This window comes from Rissa tridactyla, chromosome 4 (assembly GCF_028500815.1).
Source record: "Rissa tridactyla isolate bRisTri1 chromosome 4, bRisTri1.patW.cur.20221130, whole genome shotgun sequence".
NCBI classification, from domain to species: domain Eukaryota; kingdom Metazoa; phylum Chordata; class Aves; order Charadriiformes; family Laridae; genus Rissa; species Rissa tridactyla.
This window is the reverse complement of record NC_071469.1, coordinates 49,205,818-49,227,512: the sequence shown is the minus strand read 5'-3', so window position 1 is coordinate 49,227,512 and position 21,695 is coordinate 49,205,818. Positions and strand designations below refer to the sequence as shown.

At 41.3% G+C, this 21,695-nt stretch overlaps 1 protein-coding gene across 3 annotated transcripts; it reads left to right on the top strand.

The window, feature by feature from the left end:
- Positions 1 to 4,202: 4,202 nt before the first annotated feature.
- Positions 4,203 to 20,834, top strand: API5 (apoptosis inhibitor 5). 3 transcript variants are annotated; one of them, XM_054199464.1, is made up of 15 exons: positions 4,203 to 4,393; positions 7,885 to 8,046; positions 9,017 to 9,110; positions 10,140 to 10,205; positions 10,573 to 10,724; positions 12,054 to 12,260; positions 12,768 to 12,872; positions 13,566 to 13,655; positions 14,250 to 14,431; positions 14,648 to 14,741; positions 15,244 to 15,300; positions 16,203 to 16,279; positions 16,635 to 16,771; positions 17,050 to 17,221; positions 18,330 to 18,414. In XM_054199464.1, the coding sequence occupies exons 1-14, from the start codon at positions 4,325 to 4,327 to the stop codon at positions 17,175 to 17,177; spliced, it is 1,620 nt and encodes a 539-aa protein (XP_054055439.1). In that variant the 5' UTR covers positions 4,203 to 4,324; the 3' UTR covers positions 17,178 to 17,221; positions 18,330 to 18,414. The 3 variants fall into 3 exon arrangements, with proteins under 3 accessions (XP_054055439.1, XP_054055440.1, XP_054055441.1); XM_054199465.1 differs by lacking the exon at positions 18,330 to 18,414 and having other exon boundaries at positions 17,080 to 17,233; XM_054199466.1 differs by lacking the exon at positions 17,050 to 17,221 and having other exon boundaries at positions 4,204 to 4,393; positions 18,330 to 20,834.
- The last annotated feature ends 861 nt before the right edge of the window (positions 20,835 to 21,695 follow it).

Sequence of the window (21,695 nt, the reverse complement as noted above, 5' to 3'; positions counted from 1 at the left end):
GCGGGACTATGTGGGGCCTGGGCTGCGGGGCCTGGGCTGCAGGGCCTGGGATGTGGGCCGGTGCTGTGGGCTTGGGCTGCGGAGCCTTGGATAAGGGTCCTGGGCTGCTGAGCCTGGGCTGGGCACCTGTGCTGTGGGGCCTGGGCTGTGGGTGCTAAGCTGCAGGTCTGGGATGCGGGGCCTGCACTGCAGGCCTGAGCAGGGGGGCCTTGGCTAAGGGTCCTGGGCTGGGGTGCCTGCGCTGTGGAGCCAGGGCTGCGGGGCCTGGGATGTGGGTCTGGGCTGCGGGGCCTGGGATGCAGGGCCTGGAATGCAGGCCTGCACTGTGGGGCCTTGTCTAAGGGTCCTGGGCTGCTGGGCCTGGGCTAGGGCAGTTGTGCCGTGGGGCCTGGGCTGCGGGTGCTACACTGCAGGTCTGGGATGTGGGGCCTGCGCTGCAGACCTGGGCAGGGGGGCCTTGGCTAAGGGTCCTGGGCTGGGGCGCCCGCGCTGTGGGGCCTGGGCTGCGGGGCCTGCACTGTGGGACTTGGGCTGCGGGGCCTGCACTGTGGGGCCTGGGATGCGGGTGCTATGCTGTGGGGCCTGGGATGGGGAGCCTGGGCTGCAGAGCCTTGGCTGAGGGTCCTGGGCTGCTGGGCCTGAGCTGGGGCACCTGTGCTGTGGGGCCTGGGCTGTGGGTGCTACGGTGCGGGCCTGGGCTGCGGGGCCTGCACTGTGGGGCCTGGGCTGCAGGGCCTACGCTGCAGGGCCTTAGCTAAGGGTCCTGGGCTGGGGCACCAGCACTGTGGGGCCTGGACTGTGGGGCCTGGGCTGCGGGTCGGGACTGCCGGGCCTGGGCTGCAGGGCCTGGGCTGCTTGTCCTCACACCAGGCTCAGGAGCTGCCGTTCCTCTGGCAAAAATAAGTGGGCAGTCTTGCCAGGGAGAAATTTTGAAAAGAAAATCAGATTACGCTAGAAGGAATCTTGGGGAAATCTCTGCATGGCTGAAGACAGCAGTTAGACACTTCTAACCATACTTTTAATGTGGGCCAATAAAAAGCTTTAAAAGGTTTTACATCTCTGAACATTTTTATGCGTTCACTGTATTCCCTCATGGAACACCTTTTCTTGAGAAATACTAAGAATTTTTTAAGATGGATGGGGGATAATTGCTGTATCCTATCATTTGTAAAACCGAGCTGTATTAGTGATTCAAGCCCAATTCTACAGAGTGAGAAACAGAAAATTAGAAGAATTCAGGACTGATTGCACACCTGGTATAAACTGACAAATGGACTCAATTTCAGACACTTTAATAACCACTGGGGATCTCGTCCACGGAAACCTTCCAGGTTCAGTACCTGCGGATTCATGTGATTAAACCACTGTTCCAATGTGAAACTTTGATTAAGCGTGCCTTGTCCTTCTGTCATGGTCACAACAGAAGTCTGTTATTGCCCCTGTCTATGGCTTTGCCTGAAGTCTGTCGACCACAGACCAGGGCAGTTGTGGGACCAGAATGATTTTTTCCTCTGAGGAGAAAAGCAAATTTCAGTGATTTTACAAGTAAACTATTTTTCCTCTGGAGAATCTGCTGAAAATTGTGCGGAGATCTGCAGTGATTCCAGTGTACCTGGATTAGTGGGCAGGGCACAGGAATGGAAGTCAAATTTATAATGATAAGACTTTGTTATCAAAAGAGTCTGTAACTTATCATAGGGTGCTTATCCACTGGCATGAGGAGACTGAAAAGAAAGAAGAGTGGAAAATCCCGACTGATAGCCAGATTAATCATGTTCCATGAAACTAGGAGGCTTGCACTGCAGAGTCTACAAAACCTATGTTGCCATCCTCAAACGTGCATTTCAAGCTTTTGAGTTTCTAAAGATACATTTCCGGCTTTAGCATATCTCAACTTTAACAGGCCGGGAGGTCCCTAACTTTGAAAAATTTCAAACAACGTCTCCTGGACTTGTAACACTGTCAGCTCTTCATTCATGTTCCTTCTACATTAATGCTAAAGACTAATGGTGACTAATTTTAAACAGGTTCACTATAAAAAATATTTCATATATGAGTAAGGTAAAAACTAGAGACTGGAAAATGGAAATTGCTGTAAGGAGAGTAAAAACAGAGATAAGAATGATGTAAAGCAACAAGGAAACAGGTGAGAGAAAACCAAAGAGATATGGAAGAAGAACAAAGTATTATGATACAATATCTATTACAATACAATATATATAAATGCGATTAAACTATTACATATACACTTAGATATAACAATCTCCCTGTAACATAGATATAATTAACCTCCTTGTAGTGCAGCCAGAGGCCAACAGCGGAGTTCCCCTTCCTTTTCCATCACTCTCTGGTACCTCAGTCGCCTGTTCGGCTCCACCGCTGAGTGCCAGTCCTTCCTGGAAGCCACACGGCCCTCCACTCCCACTTTCATTCATGCCTACTTCTCCTTTTTTTTCCTCCACTTTTTTTTCTCCACAGCTCTCATACAGTAACGTATAAATGCTACATATTTATCTGATTATCAATGTTTGCTATAGAATGTAATCACAGTTTAATAACATGCTGTTGAGGAAACAAGAAAAGCAGATAACGAGGCACCTGCATCTCTGTAAACATTACTGGGGGTGTAAAAAGCAATTAAATGGGAGGTTCATCTTTCCTCCTTCCTGGCCAAGTTGTAAAAGCTTGCCATGGCAGTGCTGATAAAAGTGATTATAAAGCGTTTTTAAAATCTGCATTCAGAGGAGATGCTGCCTGGAGGATGTTGGAGGGCAAGAGATTGACATCTCTTAATATCTGCCAGGCTGCCTGAGGAAGCCGCTCCTTCCTAGAAAATGAAAGGTTGAGGTAAGCTAATCATGCATGTAGCTCTGTGGATGCATTAAAAATATGTTTCTCTCGTGTTAGGTTTTGTTCCCACTACTAAGATTAGCCAGCATATTCTTTTAAACAGATTACTTTGGGTAAATGCGGTGGTCGGAAGCACACCAAGGATCTGAATCTGAGAGCAGCCACGAGCCTCCGCGCCCTCAGATCCCGTCTGAGCATGCAAGAACCACACAAATCCACCTGGTAATGGCACCGGGACACAATTCAAAGAGGGGGAGAAAGGTGTGTGACTGCCACATCACTGCCACCGATGTGGTCACGGCTGCCACTTGCCGAAACGCTGCGAGAGCAGAGGAACAAGGAAAGGAAGGGAAATGATTGATGCCGCTGTGCATCCCTCCTGCCTGCAGTCTGCCTGCACAGGCTCTGGAGAGAGACCGGGGCTTCAAACGCCTCCGAAAGCGCCCTTCATCCTGCTGGAAAATATATGAGGGAGAAGTCCAGTGTTTCGCTTAGCTCGGCCTCAGGCTGACGTGAGGGGAATCCTCTTTCATCTTAAGTGCCTGTGAAATCAGCAGGATGCTAAAGCATCTTGAGAAGAGGGGAAGACATGGCTACAGCCTTTTTAACTTTTGCCACAATTTCTATTTAGGTCATTTGAGAATCCTGTGTGCGTGCTGCCTCCATTGACATTAGTTGCAGATATTTTGGGTTCTATACGCTGGAATTAGCGGGCATTTTCCTCTGCAGGAAAAGATGAAAGTCACCAAATCACAGGAAACCATCTCCTTACACCAGGAGATCCGTGTGTCACAGGCACTTCCCATATGTTTTTTTTGTAGGATTTGCATACAAGAGACAAAAAGGGATACAGAAACAAGTAGCCGGGGGAAGAGAGCACTCGGGGAAATAATGAGCAGTGTGAAGAAAAGCCCACGGGGAAAAAAAAAAAAAGAAAAGGAAGGTTGCATAAGGAAAAGGACATGGCACATCCCTGAGCAAACGCACACATCCCGTTCCGCTCCCCTGACAGCAGGGAAAGCCGCTGGGTGCCGTGAGTCAAGACTGAGAGCCAGGAGGACGAAAACCACCTAATTTTGAAACGTTTTTAACTGCAGGCGTTTGTGAGGCTCCGTTATGTTTTGCGCCCCGGTTACGAAAAGCCCAGACGCGAGCCCGCACGCAGGAGCCGGGACACTCCTGTTTATATTGAGCTGTCGTTTAATATCATAATATCACCTAAACTCCATCGGTACACAACACATTGCGGGGGGGGAAGCACGGTCTCCCTCCCCCGCCTTTACCGCGTCCCGGCAGCTCCACCGCCAGCCGCCTGGGGGCGCTGCGCAGGCGCCAGCAAAGGGCCGCTCTAGGGCTTCCGCGTCGTTGGTGCTGACGGCGGCGGCTTGAGCGGTAACGGCGGCCTGAACGGCGGCGGCGGCGTCATTGGCGGCTTCGGTTGCAGCGGCGGCTTCTGCCCCTTCTCCGCCGCACCATGCCCACCGTGGAGGAGCTCTACCGCAACTACGGGATCCTGGCGGACGCCACCGAGACGGCGGGCCAGGTGCGGCGTGGCTGCGGCCTGCGAGGCCTCGCTAGGCCTCGGACTCGAGTAGCGCCGCTGCGGGGAGTTCCGGACTGGAAGGGCTGAGGCGGCGGCGGCGGGGGGGGGTCGGTGGGCGAGCGGGGTGGCGTGCCTCCGGAGGGGGTGCTTGCCCCGGCGGACAACCGCCTAACCTCCGGGGCTGTTCTCAGTGTAGGTTTCCTCACGACCCGGGGCGCGGGGCGGGTAGAGATGAGCTTCGCGCCTGCGGTTCTGCAAGGACGGTAGCAGCTCTAGTCGCTTTTGTAGCATCCTTCTCCTTCCGTCCTGTCGGGACAGGAGCTCTCCTTTTAAATGTGGCGTCGCGGATACTAACTAGTCATTAGCTAGAGTCAAATTGCCGTTTGCGTGGGGACGGGGAGATTCGCCTGGTGAATTCAGGCCTTGAAGACATCGGTGGTCATCCAGATCTGATACAGTTCCAGAGAGCTTCTAGCAGGCTTTCTTGCTAAAAGGCTTGTTGGAGGAAGGTGAAGTCTATTATGGTTTGAGAACTGCTTATAGGCTTTTTTTTTTTTTGCTTAAGGCAAGAATGGAAGGTCGGTCCTCACAGCTAAAGGAGATTTTTACCTGTAAAATCCTGGCAAGATCTGCTGTTTATTTATACCGTTACTGAATTAGTTGAAAAAAAGAGTATGGCTTAATATATTGCCAGTACAAAATATTATGGTTAGTTAAAGCTAGTTTTTGAATTGCATGAGGCTCTCATGTTAGTACTACATGGCTACCTGAAAAAGTAGCAGTTTTCTTTTTTTTTTTTTGGTCATAACATATGTAAGTAGTTGCACATACCTGTCAGTGGATTTTAAACGAGATATTACTGTGCAAGGTCATTTGGAAAGTTCTTTAAGGGAACAAATAATATGGTCGTTGTTTAGTTTTTATTTTTTTTAATTCAAGTCTGTTCAGTTTGCTTGTGTAATTATGCCCTAGTGCAACAAAGCACCATTGCAGGCAGTCCAACAAATACATCATCTCAGAGTCAAGCAAAAAATGCAACTAAAGTGTTGGGAACTATGTGGAGAGATGCAGAATAAAACAGATGCTATTACTGTCCCATCTTACAAATACATAGTCCATGATGACTTTGACTATTGTGAGTTGCTTTTGTAAGATAGGAATGGCCATCTTAGGTAGAACAAACTCCAGCGTAGTTAAGAAGTGCAGCCTGTGAGGGTGAGTATGGAATGATGATTCCTGATACACTGTCACAGCTTTGCAGATACAGCTGTGGGCTTTCAGAGCCAGAGGTAATGTCTTTGTAATTAGTATATCTTGCTAGATTGTTCTTCAGCGAACTTTTCTGATGCTTTTTTTAACTTGTTATATTTCTGGCATGCAAATGTTCTGTGGCAAGATGTTCCATTAATTCATTAACCTTTGTGAAGGCGTTATCTCCTTTGAACTTGTCATTTTGTAATCTTATTTGATGTCTCCAATTTTTGTATTCTGAAAGCCATGAGCAATTGTTCCTTATTCATCCGCTTTATCTCACTTATTGCTTTATTATCTCTTAACAACCTCATGAACGTGATCTCTGACTACATAGTCTCCCTATCTCAAAGAAAGAAACTTTGAACATGAGGAGAAGAGCAAGGGGATAACCAGAAGTAGGACACTAAGGGGAGTAATTTAAAAAACCATAATCATTCAGCTTGTAAAAGAGTGTTTCAGTTGAGAAGGGGGCTCACGTATGATGAGTCTACCTCATGAGTGGCATGAAAGTGAGAACTTGAAAAAAACTATTAGGAAGCAGGCTTAAAATAAAGGGGAAGACAAACTTTTCTCTATAACACATTGTGAAACTTGTCACAGGACATTATAGAGTATGAATGAGTTCAAGAACTAATCTAGAGAAATTAGCGGATGATTAGTCAATTGACAGTTATTAAAAATAAAGGTCTGGATTCTTTCTCTGGCTTAGGACATTCCTTTGTTACAGACTGGGAGGAAATGTGCAAAACTAAAGGATCGCACTGCTTCTCCAGTTGCCTGCTTTTCTTTTGAGCATTCAGTGCTGCCAGGTACAGGGTAAAACAAACTTCTGCCTGAACTGTATTTTGCCTGAATGACAGGAGTAGTTAGCATGCAGTAGTACAAATTCATGGAACACAAACTACTCTATTTCATTGCTGTATGAATGCTTTTTTGGTATGTATTAAGTAATTTGTTCTACAAAAAAGTTGTTCTTAATGTGCAGTCTGAGAACCTGTGACTATAATAATGGGTATTTCATCGTTAGTTTGTGATGGCTCATTCCTGCCTTTGCTGTTGAGTCCACTGTGTTGGCACGACTACAGAGGAAACCAGATGGGGATGTGGATCAGCTGAAAAGCAATGATTTTTTTCCCCCTGGTTATTTTTCTTACATATCAGTGTCTCAATCCAGTTCAGAATCTGGCAACAGGGAGACCTGTCAACAAGGTGTGGGGAGTGTTTAAGGAGCATTGGTGCTGTGTTACAATACAGTTTACTTAGAGGGAATTAATGCAGCATACTGCTTTGTAAATTAGTATCTCTTTTTGCTATGGGTGAACTTCTGTGTGGAGTAAGGGTGATGATACATGTGGCTGCGGGAAATTTAATGTAAATAAACAGTGTCCTGTGCTGTTGATGTTGCTGTTCTAAGTAGGATAAATTGTCTATAAAACATTCTTTTCACAACTGTGAGGAAAATTAATGATGGAAGGTTCTGATTTCTGCTAGCATCCTAATAGTGCTGACTTTTATTTTGCAAACACATAGCAAACCACAACAAAGACTTTGATTTATTCTAAAGTTTCAGTCCTGTGGGCGCAAAATCAGAAATGCCTGTGTGATTCTAGTTCGAGCAGCTAGAGAATGTTCTACTCTGGTGATTAAGTGTTTATTTCTATATTTTAACTGGAGGATTCTTTTTTTTTATCTATTCTATGTTAACAGCGCTTTTAAGAACTATGTTTTACCTCAGATTAAGTTAACTGCTTGAATAGGTGCCAAAGATGCTTTAGTGCAGTATGCATTAAAAAATCATTCCTGATCCATTCCAGTGGCACAGTTGTTGGGAGAGGTAACCTCTACTTGAGAGACAATAAACAATCAGACAGAAGGCAGAAACTCCTTCAAAAACTGCCCAAGTTCAGTGAAGGTGATGAAGTAATTCCTTGAGTCTGCATTAATCTAATCACAAGTGGTGTGCAAAAGCTGTTAGCCTCAGGGCTGGCAATTTCAACAGTAAGCACTTGAACAGACGGAGGAACCAGAATAACAGTAAAAAACAGTCAACAGAGGCAAATTTTACTAAATTGGCATGGTTATATTGGTCTAAGAGATAACTTTATTCTTTTGTGTGAAGCTTGTATAATACAGTTTACCTAAATACCTGAAGTGAATGGGAGAGAAAAAAATCCTTTCCTTGGCTTGAGAATATCCCAAGATTTTTCTGTTTATGTACTCCATTTTTTTCCTTTCAGCATAAGGATGCGTACCAGGTGATCTTGGATGGTGTTAAAGGAGGTGCCAAGGAGAAGAGACTTGCAGCCCAGTTTATTCCTAAATTCTTCAAGCATTTTCCTGAGCTAGCGGACTCTGCTATCAATGCCCAGTTGGACCTCTGTGAGGATGAAGATGTTTCTGTAAGAATAAGGACCTTGTAGCAGCAAGTTAATGGGTTGAATTTATATTCTGTTACTCTCTCTTTTTTTTTTTTTTTTCTTTTATAGGCTATGTCTTTTGGGAGGGGAGTGTTGGTCTTCAGAAAACTTAAGAATACTTAGTTGTATTCCTGCAATAGAAGAATCTATTGTGTGATAGCATGGGAAGATACATCAGTTTTCATTTGTCTCTCTCATTTCCATCACTGATCAAAGGAATAGCTCTGTAGAGAGAAACTTAAGATATGGTTATTTGAGTATCTATTATATTTTTTTCCTTTCAAAAAGACCTTTTTGGTAATTGATGCTAATAAATCCTGCTGAGAGGCAAGAAAATTTTGTTCACACCTGAGAACCATGTGGATGTATTTCTGAATGTATTATTCTTGCAGAAGTCTTGAGATGTTTCATGCTGCTTCTGTGGTGGTGTTAGAAGCTGTACCTGTGAAGCGTCTTTGGATATCAGATCTTAAATCATTTAGGCAAATCATTCAAGGACGTTTGTCAGTGCTGGGAACAAAACCTAGAGGTTATCTCTGCCCTATGCACACCTGTAAAACTGTGCTTCCTATTAGCAAATAGGACTCAATAATAGGACAGATTCCAGCCCTTTGTTTTGTTGATCAGATGAATGATTTTGTGAACAGAGGTGTTGTTTGAATTTGTTTTTTCTCCAGTGCCGCTTAGGTCTAAGAAAAATATATTATTTTCATCATAAATACATAATAATAGTTTCATAGCAAATATGAAGTTTGGACTGCCGTTGAAGTCTGAAACTTGAACATAGATTTCTGAATATGATACTCATATTAAAAGAAGTTGTAATTTTCTCAGTTCTGGCTGATTTTTCTGCCAAACTTTGGTAGATGAATTGCCTGATTTTTTTAATTTTTTTTTTAATTGCTTTAACTTCTTAATTTTTTTATTTCCCTTATACTAACAATTGTGACAGATCCGGCGACAAGCAATCAAGGAATTGCCTCAGTTTGCTACTGGAGATAATCTTCCTCGGGTAGCAGACATACTGACCCAGCTTCTACAGTCAGGTAAGAGGCTTCGATAGTTTCCTGGCTGATCTCCTTGTGGCCTACCTAAAAATGTATACAATTTTGTTATGTAAAATATTTTCTGTTGATTCATAGTTTCTTACAAAGTAGTCTGTCACAGTGCTGTTTGTGTCCTGCTTCTGCTCTTTCTCCCCCAGCTTCAATATTTACTGTACAGTTATGCTGCTACTTCTGCTGAAAGGTCACTAATTATCCTAATCTAAACTGAAAATCTTTCCTTTTAAATATAACAGATTTTTTTCATTCAATTTCTCTGATAGTATCTGTAGAAAAAGCCGGGGGGGGAGGGGAGGGGGGAGGGGATGAAAGCCCTGTTATGGACTGCAGCAAATTGCCTTCTAAAAAGAGTTACTTGATTTCTAATTCAGGTACTCAGGAAGTTTAAAAATCCTGAAGGCATTTTCTTCCATAAAATGTGGTTTTGGTACAAAATACTTAATTCAGAATTTAATATACAATATGTTGGGGGTTTTTAATGTCATTAAGTTATACAGTGCTAAATATTAGATGTTCAAATTTGTATTAAAACTGCATCTCTAGGCTTCTCAGAAGAGACTTTTTTTCTTGATACTTGCACATTTCTCCATTTAGTTCAAGAAGAAAATTTTCTCCCATCTATAGGTACTGTAGACTACTTAAAAGTTTATAATGACTTATTTTACCTTAATTTAGTAAAGGCCAGCTTGTTTATTCAACTGTTCCTTAAAATTACTAGATATATGGACTAATCACTTCCCTTCAAGGTTTCAGTCCTATCAAGTTTGTAATGTTAAAACTTTTGGCAGGGAGGCTGAAGGAGGAAATGGCTTTTTGTTTTTCTTCCAGCTTTCATAGTCATGGTTTTCTACTTCCTCAGTCTAGTAGTCGTTAAAAATACAAGTTATATTGTTTAGAATTAAATGTTGAGGATAGAATACTTTTTGTGTGATGTCAGAAATCTTTCTTTGTTTTTCTGCTCTTATGTTTGCTTTTTAAGGATATGTATTTCAAGTGTTTTTCTCTCTTCAGATGATTCTGCAGAATTCAATTTGGTGAACAATGCTTTGCTCAGTATATTTAAGATGGATGCTAAAGGTAAATGTCGCATTTTTCTAGAAATCTCTTTTATTAATACTTTGCAGTCTGTAGTAGGATGAGAACAGGACTCAATTTTGTATGTTCTTAGCACAAGGCAAAAGTTAGACACACATACTCATTGATTGATCGGTTTTACAAACAATACTGAACTCTGAGAATTGTGGATCTGAATTATACAGACTAATGAAAGAACGTGGATTCTTACGTCAAGCTACGTGAAAATTGCGTTTTCTCTTAAAAGTTAGTATAGCAGTTATTTTAAAAAGTGTCATGGAGTCTTACAGGTGGAAATGTCTCTTTGCATAGAAGGTTCAGCTCTTAACTTCTAAAATAATTTGCATTACCTGATTTATTCTCCATTCAGGGACTTTGGGAGGCTTATTCAGTCAAATTCTTCAGGGAGAGGATATTGTGAGAGAGCGAGCCATCAAGTTCCTCTCCACAAAACTGAAAACCCTGCCTGAGGAGGTGATGACAAAGGAGGTAGAAGAGTTCATATTGACTGAATCAAAGAAGGTGAGTGTCCTATTTCTGTATAAACTTAAGTATTATTTGAACCATTCCTTATCACTGGCACTGCTTTGGAGGTCTGTTCGTTTAAACCACATGTAGAGCATTAAGCATTGTACAAATGCGGTCTTCTAGTTATCCTATTCTGCTACAATCCAAACTTGGCAGTATTTTTTTGTGGGAATGTTAGAACAGTGCTAGGCTCCTCTCATCTTCTGAGAGTAACTTTTATTAGAGTCATAGAAACATTCACGTTGGAAAGGGACTTTGGGAGATCACCTCAGTGAATCATGCTCAGCTGAATTGAGATCAGATTTCTCGGTACTTTGTCCAGTTGGGTTTTGAAAACCTCTAAGGGTTTCCTATACTGTCTGGGCAACCAGTCTCAATGTTTAGTTATCCTCAACATGATTTTATCTTTTTTTTTCCCTTTATCCAGTTGGAACCTCCTGTTTCAGTTTTGTATCATTGTCTTATTCTCACCCTGTCCACCTCGGTAAAGAACCTGGTTCCTACTCTTGGTGACTTGTTCTTAAGTATCAGAAGATTAGTGCTAGGTTGCCTCACCCCCTTATGAGTTTTTTCCTTTAGGCTGAAAAATACCAGTTCTCTTCACGGGTCGTGTTCTCTAGACACTGATCACCCTGTTGAATGGGCTTTTTAAAGCTTATCAACAACTTCTCTTACAGGAGGGCCCGACACTAGGTGCAGTATTGCAGATTTGGTCTAATGAGGGCATAGCAAAGGAGAATCCTCGATCCCTTTGCTTCCCTCAGTCTACTGACTGTGCTCTTGTCACAGCCCAGGACACTGTTCATCACCCAAGGAATGCTGATGACACTTACGCTGTCCCCCAGAACCCTCAGAGTCTTTTCAGCAGAGCAGTTCCCCCTCCAGTGAGTCCCCAACGTGTGCTGTGCAGGGAAGTTAGTTCATTCCAGGTGCAGGACTTGGTGTTTGTCTTTGAATTTCATGAGATTCCTGTGCGTTCCCCAAGCTGAGAAAAATACAAAAATATTAAAACAACCAGTAATGAGTAGATATTCGTTTAGCATTTATTCTGCCTGAGGCATACGATTTTGTTAGATAAGAAATTTATTCTTAAGGTTAGAGTTCAAGAAAAATTATGTTTCCTATGCACAACTTGATGTCAGTTACTTTAATTTGGAGGCACATACAATTATGCTGCGTATTTTCATGTGTTCCTTTAAACTTGTGTTTTTTAATAACTAGAAGCTAAATATTTGTATACTTTACCTTTTCAAATCAAGTAGGTTTGACTTGAAGGTTTGCAAACTATCACCATAGAAATATGTTTTCTGGTGTTCTGTTTAGGTACTGGAAGATGTGACAGGCGAAGAATTTGTTCTGTTCATGAAAATATTGTCTGGATTAAAAAGCTTACAGACAGTAAGTGGGAGGCAACAACTAGTGGAGCTGGTAGCTGAACAAGCTGACCTGGAACAAACATTCAATCCATCTGATCCGGATTGTGTGGACAGACTTCTGCAGTGTACTCGGCAGGCAGTGCCGCTCTTCTCGGTATGTATTTATTTGCTTTGCATGAGGAATATCATGGGAAGTCAACAGTTGTACCTTCTCTTCAGTGTTCTCAGCAATTATTTTAGAAGGACAGCATATCAGTACTTCTCCACCTTCAGCTTCTAATGTATTAAAATGTTGGAAAACATCCTTAAAGCCTCCAAATGCAAAGAGCTTTTGTGTTATTCTCTGCTCTTCAACATTTAAGATGTTACAGTGAATTTTGACAAGATTCTTACGTTAGGTTCATACGTGTATGAGTTTGATTATTTCAAGTCTAGGGCCATGCCATTTCAGCACTTAAAGCCCTATTCTTAGGTTATAGGCAATCTTTTCAGCCTCTGTTGCAGACCCTCTGAGTTTAAGCTACGTGGAAGAGTGTCTGTGTTTTAGGAGTTAGAGGGAAGCTTAATAAAGCTATATAAGGGTGGCAGAGTAATGAGGGAAAAACATTTTATTCGGGCTACTCTTTGAGTTTGAAGGAATTGTGTGTGGTGTTTTTTGCAGAAAAATGTTCATTCCACAAAATTTGTTACTTACTTCTGTGAGCATGTTCTGCCAAACCTCAGTGCTTTGACTACTCCAGTGGAGGGTCTTGATATCCAGTTAGAGGTAAGCAAAAGCTAAAATATCTTTCAAATCATAAAAAATAAGCATCTTGGGCAAAGACAGCTGTTTTAAAAATTACAGTCTTCTTTCTTAAGTGGTTTTCAGTTCTTGGCTTGGAAGAAAACTAGCTACACTAGAAAAAAAAAAAATGTTTGCCATGTTGAGGCATGACTGAGCATTGCCTTTTAAAGCATGTGTCATTTGTCCCAAGCTTTTGAGGCGAGGCTAGCATAAGTAGATCACTGTAATAATTTTTATATTACTGTCAATTTTTTTAAGCACATAGCATTTACTGAAATGATTGTTGCGTGGCTTGTGCTAATTTATCCCCCTAAGGGAGTGGCTTAATGTCTGTAATTTTGCTTACGTTAATCAGTGCTGCAGCTTCAGTTAGATCTCTGTGAATCTCACTTTGAAGGTGAGCTGCGCTGCAGATGTGGGAGCTGAAGTTTTGTTCACTTGTTGACTAATTATGCTTGTTGGGATTAGACATGCAAACCTGTGTTTCTGAGGACATGAAAAACAGACTAGGCATGTTCCTCCTCGTATTCTTTCCTGATGTTTGGGAGGGGTTTAATTGTAATAGCTGACCTCTACTGGGCCAGCCATAGCAATGTGATAATCACTTTTAAGTTGAAAGTTAAGTCTTTGTGCTTTTCAGTTAACACACAAAACCCCATTTATCCTTATGTGTAGGTTTTGAAGCTTCTTGCTGAAATGAGTTCATTTTGTGGTGATATGGAAAAGCTTGAATCAAATTTGAAGAAGTTGTTTGATAAATTACTGGTAAGACTAATTCAGTTTTTACTCATGTGAAAAAAAGCACTTTAAAAAAAGTTTTCGTCAAAACAAGTTATTTTTATCTATTAATCTCTTCATCCTTTTTCTGAAGTGGCTATTTCAAAGATAGCTCTGTCTGTGATATAAGGTCAAATATCATTTTGCAATTCAAAGCCTTTGTAGAAATAGAGAGTTGTTACCTGCATAATGCTTTTAATCCAGTAAACTCATGTGGTTTTATTCTTTTTAAATTTTATAGTCATGAGAGACTCATGTTGATCTCATTAAAGGCCGTATCTGCGCTGACAATTTTAAGCAAATTCAGCACTGTTTGAGAAGCATTGGTGGCAGTACGTTGTTGGTTCCTGTGGTAGCAGTGCAACCATAATATTTCCTTTGAGTCAGAGGTATCGAGTCATGTAAGTGTAGGCAAACCACCTACACCAGGACTTCATGCAGCAGTTCATCACGTTAGTATAGGGATGGGGGATACTTCTTAGATTGTCAGCATAAATAAACTCTCCAATTCAAAAACTGCAAAAGAACAGTCAGTCTGCATACATGTGTCTCATGCATTAGTTTTTCCTTTCTGTTCCTTAGGAGTATATGCCTCTTCCTCCAGAGGAAGCAGAGAATGGGGAGAATGCTGGCAATGAAGAGCCCAAGTTGCAATTCAGTTATGTGGAGTGTTTATTGTATAGCTTCCATCAGCTGGGTCGTAAACTCCCAGACTTCCTCACAGCCAAGCTGAATGCAGAGAAATTGAAAGACTTTAAAATCAGGTAATCATTTAGAGGCAAGTGATAGACTTCTGTTAGAAACTGTGAATTATTATTGTCTGGATGTCAAAGAAGCACAAATCAGGTTGATAGAAGACTTATTTCAAGCATTTTTCCTAAGGCGGGGTAGGGGGGCGAGATTTCGGTTTTGCTTTGCTTACGCTTTTATTTTATGGGAATATGTAAAATTTATTAACAGATTGCTTTTAAATTTTTTAGGCTACAGTATTTTGCTCGAGGGTTGCAGGTGTATATTCGACAGCTTCGTCTAGCACTTCAAGGAAAAACAGGAGAAGCCTTGAAAACAGAGGAGGCAAGTATTGTTCAGGAATTCTGATCTTTCTAATTGAGCCTACAGAAGTAACCATTGGCACACATTAGCGGGCTGTAGTCTGTTGTAAGTGTGCGAATAGATTGAGGGAATAAAGGAAATAATACTGCTAACATCTATCACAACTACATCTTACCTGATGGTGCATTTTGCAAGCTAAGATGATCTGTTAGTTACTCTCTGCCTCCAGATGTATTTGGTGTAACTGCTCTGTGTTTTGTTTTGAAGGAGAAATTTTCATATATTGGGGGGGAAAAAAATTTAGGGGGAAGTACACTGGAACATTAAAAGCAACTAGTTAGAGTAAAACTGCAAGAAGCCTAAAGATAGTTGTAACAAAAACTCAGAAGTGTGCATGCTGTTACTATTGCTGTAGCAATTCACTAGGAAGAGCAGTCAGTTTAATGTTACGACTTCATCAAATGCAGTTGGCGTAATTAAAAGCTACTAGAATAGGTGTTCAGTAGTGTTTCTTTTTTTACAGAACAAGATTAAAGTGGTTGCCTTGAAAATAACCAATAACATTAATGTTTTAATCAAGGTAAGTCCTCACATTACGAAGGAGTAAATTCACACAGTAGAGTAACCTGTGCAGAAAAAAGGAATAGATTTGAACTAAGCTGTATGGTGTTAAGTTAGTCAGTGTTAGCCAGCTCAGGGTTGCTGCCCTCTTTACTGTTTCTGAGGAGACATAGATCTGCTGTTTATGCAAGGTGCTTAGCCGCTGCTGTTGGGATAGGGTGTTGAGGCCCTTTTTTTGCCCGCCAGAGAAAAAGACCTTGCTTTAGGGATCTCTGGATTCTGGATGAGCCTTTTTCCTTGTCATTTCCCTTTCCTGCAGTGGCAGGGAGGGGTAAAGAATAGTTTGAAGAGGTGCAAGGAGATGTAAAGGAGGGAGGAGGAATAGCAAGCTGCTATACAAACCTTTTTTCTGCAAAGGGTCTAGGAGAGATGAGCTGCAGAAAACTTCTTCCATCCAGAACCCTTGAAACCATTCTGATTTCTTCTGACCACATTCTCGTCTCTTCCCTCACTTCTCATCTCTCACCCTCAATCACCGTGATAAACCAAAAACTTTGCCCGTGGTATCGAGAAGTATATCTTTTACCATCATAGCAGGGATACCAAATGTCTCCCTGCAGGAGCCATTGTAGTTCATTATAAGATGCTTAAAGTGCATAGGGGGAGAGAAAGCATATTACGTCTGTATAAGACACTATTCTGTTAATATAAATCTCATTTGAATTTCCTAGTATGGGCTATGACAGCCAGATAAGGTAGGTAGTTACTGCTGCCTTCTCCCTCTGCCGTGGGACTTAAAAAAAGATTTAAGACTGTTGGAAAGTAACTGTTACTCTGGAGTCTCAATAAGTAGCTAAAATTTTGAAGTGCAATTGACATGAATTTAACTGTAGAATAAGCTGTCCGATTTTGCCTCCATAGGATCTCTTCCACATTCCTCCTTCTTACAAAAGTACAGTTACGCTGTCCTGGAAACCAGTACAGAAGGCAGATGCAAGGTAAGAGTTTTTCATAAAAAAAAAAAAAATAGCGGTATTAAGTTTTGCTGTTTTACAAAATAAAGATCCCAAGCTGTGTATATATAAAATATGTATTATAGCTAGATGTTTCACAACCAAAAATAACACCCATCCTGGAAGGAATTAAGGCTGTGGAGTGACAATCTTAGTCTTGCTTTAGGGATACAATAGGCTGAATCAACTGGAGACGAGCTTACGTCCTGTTTTGAAGTATTATTCAGGGCATCTTCATTAGCTGCTGCTAGCTTCCAGTGGTTAATCTTAAGGCTGAACTGCTATTTCTGTACTTGTCACCACAGGGATGTAATGATCTGTTTTTGTTTTCTTCTGCCAGTCAAAAAAGAGCAAGTGAAGATACAACCTCAAGTTCACCCCCAAAGAAGGCTTCGGCAGGACCAAAAAGGGATGCCAGGCAAATATATAACCCTCCCAGTGGAAAATACAGCAGTAATCTGGGTAGTTTTTCTTACGGTAAGTTAGGCAGCTTGGAAAAACTTTGTCTAGTGACGGTTGCGCCTTGGGGCAAGGGGAACAAACAAATTAAGCCAACTTACAATCACATTCTCAGAAGATCAGATCGTGCTGTCACCAATTTTTATGTGCAATGGTCTCTTTGTAGCTGTTGATCTATTACAGTGTTTGAGTGTTACCAGCCTATAAACTATACGTCATTTGCAAGTTAGTTTTAATAGTGTTTTAATACATAGAGTTAGTAATTGAACTACTGTGTTCTCTATTATGACACACAGCACTCACACCCCAAATTTCCCATTGGACAGATCAGTTTCTGCAAGTGGCAGAGCTGGGCCACCTCCTGTCAGATGACTGGACCTGTGCTGAATTCCTATTACAGCCACTGCTGATGTTGCAGACCTGATCCAGAACTCCTGGGAATTGCCGGGTTCCCTGTGCATACAGACAGTTACGTCCTCATGCTCCCAGTCAGTGCGATTCTGTCTCTCTGCAACTCATATTTCTGGGTAAAACATGAGAGCAGTTGCGGACTGGATGAATAGGCCCAACAATGGCAGCAACCTATCCTTGTCTTCCCTGTAGGCCCGTTGGTCCTACCTCTGTCAAGTAAACGGCCTGCTATGACAAATTACAGCCATGCCCAAAGGTTGAAAAAATGATACAAAGCACTGTCTTATATATAAAACAAGGACAAAAGATAAAATCTTCTGCAAATTTCTTACTGCAGACTTCAAGGGATACACCTGTGTCTTTTAAGATAAGCTTTTAGTCCTGCGGTTCTGAAAATTAGGAACTTTTAAACCAAAAACATTTTATTGCTTGCAACTGTTTCTTGTTAGTGAGATGCTTAGGCCTCTCATCAGCTTTTGAAGGAGAATTAGAGTTTGATATATTTTCAAACACGTCCAGTGAAACTTTTAACAAAATATTTTGTGGGGTTTTTTTTGCTGTAATCAGATTTGTTCTTAACAAAGGGAAAGGAAGCATTTTCTACAGTTTGTGTTGTATCTGTCTATGTCTAAGATATTTTTTAATTGGATATAGTTAAGATACCAGCCCAGCAAAAATAACTTAAGTATGCTGGTGATAACTTATTGCTAAGGATAAAAAAGGACAGATAGACTGGTGAAGTTGGGTTTTTCTATCATTTTATAAAATCACTAGGAGCAAGTCAGACAAGCACCTCAAGATTGACATGGTGTTACTGGACAGAAGGATAAGCTAGGTAGCCTAATGAAGTTCTTTACAGACGAGTTTTCAATTCTGTGATAAAGGATTGCCCCAAATATAGTTCTAAATTAATGTGACAGTTACGTATCATAGTATTAGTATGCAGAAAGACTACGTTTAGTTTAGACAGGCTAGTTCTCCTGACCTCCTTTTATGATTGGTAGGGTCCATTGTCCATCAAAGCGTAACTCTGAGATCTTATGGTACATAAGCAGGATTAGCCTCAGGCACTTCAGTCAGACTTCAGTACCTCCAGTGATTGCTATTTAATTTTAATCCGTATCCAGCATAAACTCTGTATGAAAAACTTTGACTTTTATTTCAGAGCAAAGAGGTGGTTTCCGGGGTGGAAGAGGAAGAGGCTGGGGAGGACGTGGTAATCGTAGCCGAGGAAGAATCTACTGAGTAAACCACTAAATCTTCCATGGCCCTGAAGGGCTAAAGAGAAAGTGCTACTCAGCAAGTTTGCTTGGAGTATTGTTTCCTTCAAGGACTGCCTTCCACTAAGACTGACTTAAATGTTCTTTATACCTTTGTATGTATGATCTACTTTTCTAACGGACTACAACTTGTCCATAGTGAAACTACAACTGTATTTTTGGATGCTTACAGTCAGCAGTTTTGGGTTCTTATTTTTGAAGTGTCTTCAGGATTTATTCAAAAATGGAGAAGAGCATAGATGTTTTATCAAAAGCTACATCTTGACAGTTTGTATATTAACCTAAAAATCAGCTACTGCATAACTAAAACTATATAATTGAGTTTATGTATTAAGTAATGGACAGGAAAGGCATGACAACAGAGATAAGTGTCAGATAAGGCTTAGCAGCTGAAGTAGTCCTTTCCTCATCTGTAACCATATTTTGCAATATGTGGAGAAGAGTACTATTGTTAAATTTGCTTTGATTTACTTTTTAAAATGGAATTGAATGAGATACGTGCTGGTTTGGTTTTTTTTCTAGTTTGCAATATGGATGGAAATTTATTTTGCTTATAGCATGAAGTAGTCCTTTTACTTAGAGATGTGGAGAATGTGGTGTTTCTTGGTTTGCACATCTTACTCTTCTCCGTGCATTGTAATGCAAAAATGATGTTTTGCAAATGAATTTTTAATGTTTACTATGAATATGTGCATATAGCTATGCCATGAAATTTCAGTAAATGAACAGGAAAAACAAAACAATAAATTACTAAAATTATTCCAGGAATGGGTAAAGACTGATGCAGTGATTAAGCTTTGTAGGCTGGAGCTGGACCATAGCATACCTGGCTCTTTTCTATGTTTTGCAGATTTCTGGATTAGTTGGCACTTGAGGGCTGGTTGTTGGGTTTTTTTTGTTCTGTGATTACTTTTTTTTTTGGTTTTTTTTTTTACCAATACAGTTACATTTTAAAATATATAAATAAAATTGTATTTTGTGTAACATTGAAAAATACCAGCTATGTAGTTCAATTTAAGTGGAAAAGGTAACAATTCCATGCTATTTTTTTCCATAGCAACTTGGGATTCTTATTTACTGGTGTACACCCAGAAAATACAATGTAAGAGCACAATGCTTTTTTTTTTTTTTTTTTTTTTTTTTTATTCTCACTAATCAAAATTTTTACTTCTCAGGTCATTCAACATTGTAAAGGAATTAGCAGATAGTAAAAAGAAGTCGAGACAGAGGAAAAGAATTTTAATACGTGTTCCAGGGTGTGTTGATGTAAAATAGTTTAGGCTTTAGATGAATGAAGATTATTTCTTATCCTCCTTTTTTCTTTGTCCAGCCATTTGATATCCACAGACACAGACAAATGCCTGACAGTGATGTTTCCCCACCTAGTTCCATTTGTATTTGCTTGTGAATCAGGTGTCTTCATTAACACTCTTTGATATTTGTCACTACCATCAGAAGGTCAGAATACTGAAACTATGTCAAAGTTAGAGACATTGCCAATGCTAAATTAGAAATCTATTTTTGCTTAACTCTGGAGCAGTAGGCAGACAACTTTGGACATTCCAGGACATGTGAGCTGGCTTTGTATTTCTGATTACATGCCAGCTGCAAAACTCAAGATTTGTCACTAAAACCAACAAACTTGGCGAAGAGCTTTCACGGACAAATTCATGAGATCAAAACATCACTCTGAAAATAGGCACTAGATGGGTAATAAGCTTCCACTGGGGGGAAAAAATAGACATTTTGCACTAGTGGCTATAATTTAAAAATGTAATCTCAAAGCCTAAACATAGCTTGTATTTAGACTAATAACTAGGTACTAGCAGCTTATTTTCTCACTGAATTTTGAGTGAGTTTTCTTTACGGGACTCCTGTTTTTCAGAGGTGATGTGCAAAGTTCTTGTGCCCTCAGAAGTAGTTAGATTTCCCCACCCACACACAGTTTCATATTTAATTTTAATGCAGTGAGTTCTTGTGGAGACACCTGTTTGCCATGTTGATGAATTGTAAATGTTCCCTTGCGCTTTTGGAATAAATTCATTTTGTAATTTTGTTTGGCTCATTGTTTCCCAGTTACTCTGCAACATTTTGTGTTGGCTTAGTAAAAATGTACTGTGGTACCTTTTTGTTTTAGTGACTTACTCCTTAGATTGCTATAGATGCAGTGAGCCGTTTGCCACTAACAAACAGATCTAACAAGACTGCATCAACTGTTTCAACTTTTAAGAAACTCAACTTTTAAATGCAAAATTTTGTATAGGAATTTAAATAGTCAGCAAAAGTTGCATGTCATACATCTTACTTGGGAATTATTGTGTGTAAAGGATTCATTGTCTTATTCAACCTCCTAGATGTTGACAGTGCAATAAAATTTGTCTTACGATAGAGCAAGAGTGCCTTGGAGCAGCAGCCTGGGGTTTTTTTTTTGTGAAATATCTAATAAGCCTGATGTGAAAACTCTGGCAGCACTAAGAACTGTCATACTTGTGGGAATATGTTCTTTGTCCTGAGAGAAACTAATCCCTTGCATTAGTTTAACCACTCTGACACCATTTGTAAACTTTTTTCTTGTTTCTACTTAATGGGTTTGAGTTACAGGTAAAAGTTTACTGTTTAACAGGCTCTGGGGACTCTAGCATCCCTGAGAAGCTGAACTCTTGCAGTTTGCTTGCAAACTTAGAAAGGTTGAACAGATCCATGTTTGAATTTGGCAGCTTTTAGATCTCACTGAGGACCGGGAGACAGGTGGCCGCTGCTGGGTTGGTGTTTACCATTAACTGGCACAGGAAAGGAAAAGTTTAGATTTTTCTGTGTCACCGAAAAGCATTAGAAGAAAAAAGGCGTGTTGTGTTTTTCAGAGCTACCTTCAACCGGCTCCTCGGTGAACTGGCATTAACTGTGGACAGCTGCAGCTACGGTTTGGTTTGATTTGGGCAGAAAGCCGTTTCCTCGAGCTGTCCTGGCAAACGTTTCAGCGTGCTTTAATAAAGGCGTTCCGCGCGGCGCCACCCGCTGCTTGTTGGCGCTTAAAGTCAGCCTTGTGCTCCGGGCAGCGGCTCTGCCGGTACCGGTGCCCGCCTGACGTGCTCAGTGACCCGGACTCGGCGCCCCGGGCCGGGGTAGGTGCCTGTGGGGCAGCCGATACGCGGCGGCCGCAACACGGAGGCCTCGCTCTGGCGCGGCAGCTCCGGCCTCCTTCGCCTAGTGGCTGCCGCAGGGCGGGGCGGGCTGCCGGCGCCGTCTGAGGT

Bases quoted from the DNA above. Each gene is read 5' to 3' on its own strand.
- API5 (XM_054199464.1), top strand. From the start codon at position 4,325: ATGCCCACCGTGGAGGAGCTCTACCGCAACTACGGGATCCTGGCGGAC. The intron at 8,047-9,016 runs GTAAGAATAAGG...CAATTGTGACAG, and splicing joins GTGAGGATGAAGATGTTTCT to ATCCGGCGACAAGCAATCAA. The intron at 12,261-12,767 runs GTATGTATTTAT...TGTTTTTTGCAG, and splicing joins AGGCAGTGCCGCTCTTCTCG to AAAAATGTTCATTCCACAAA.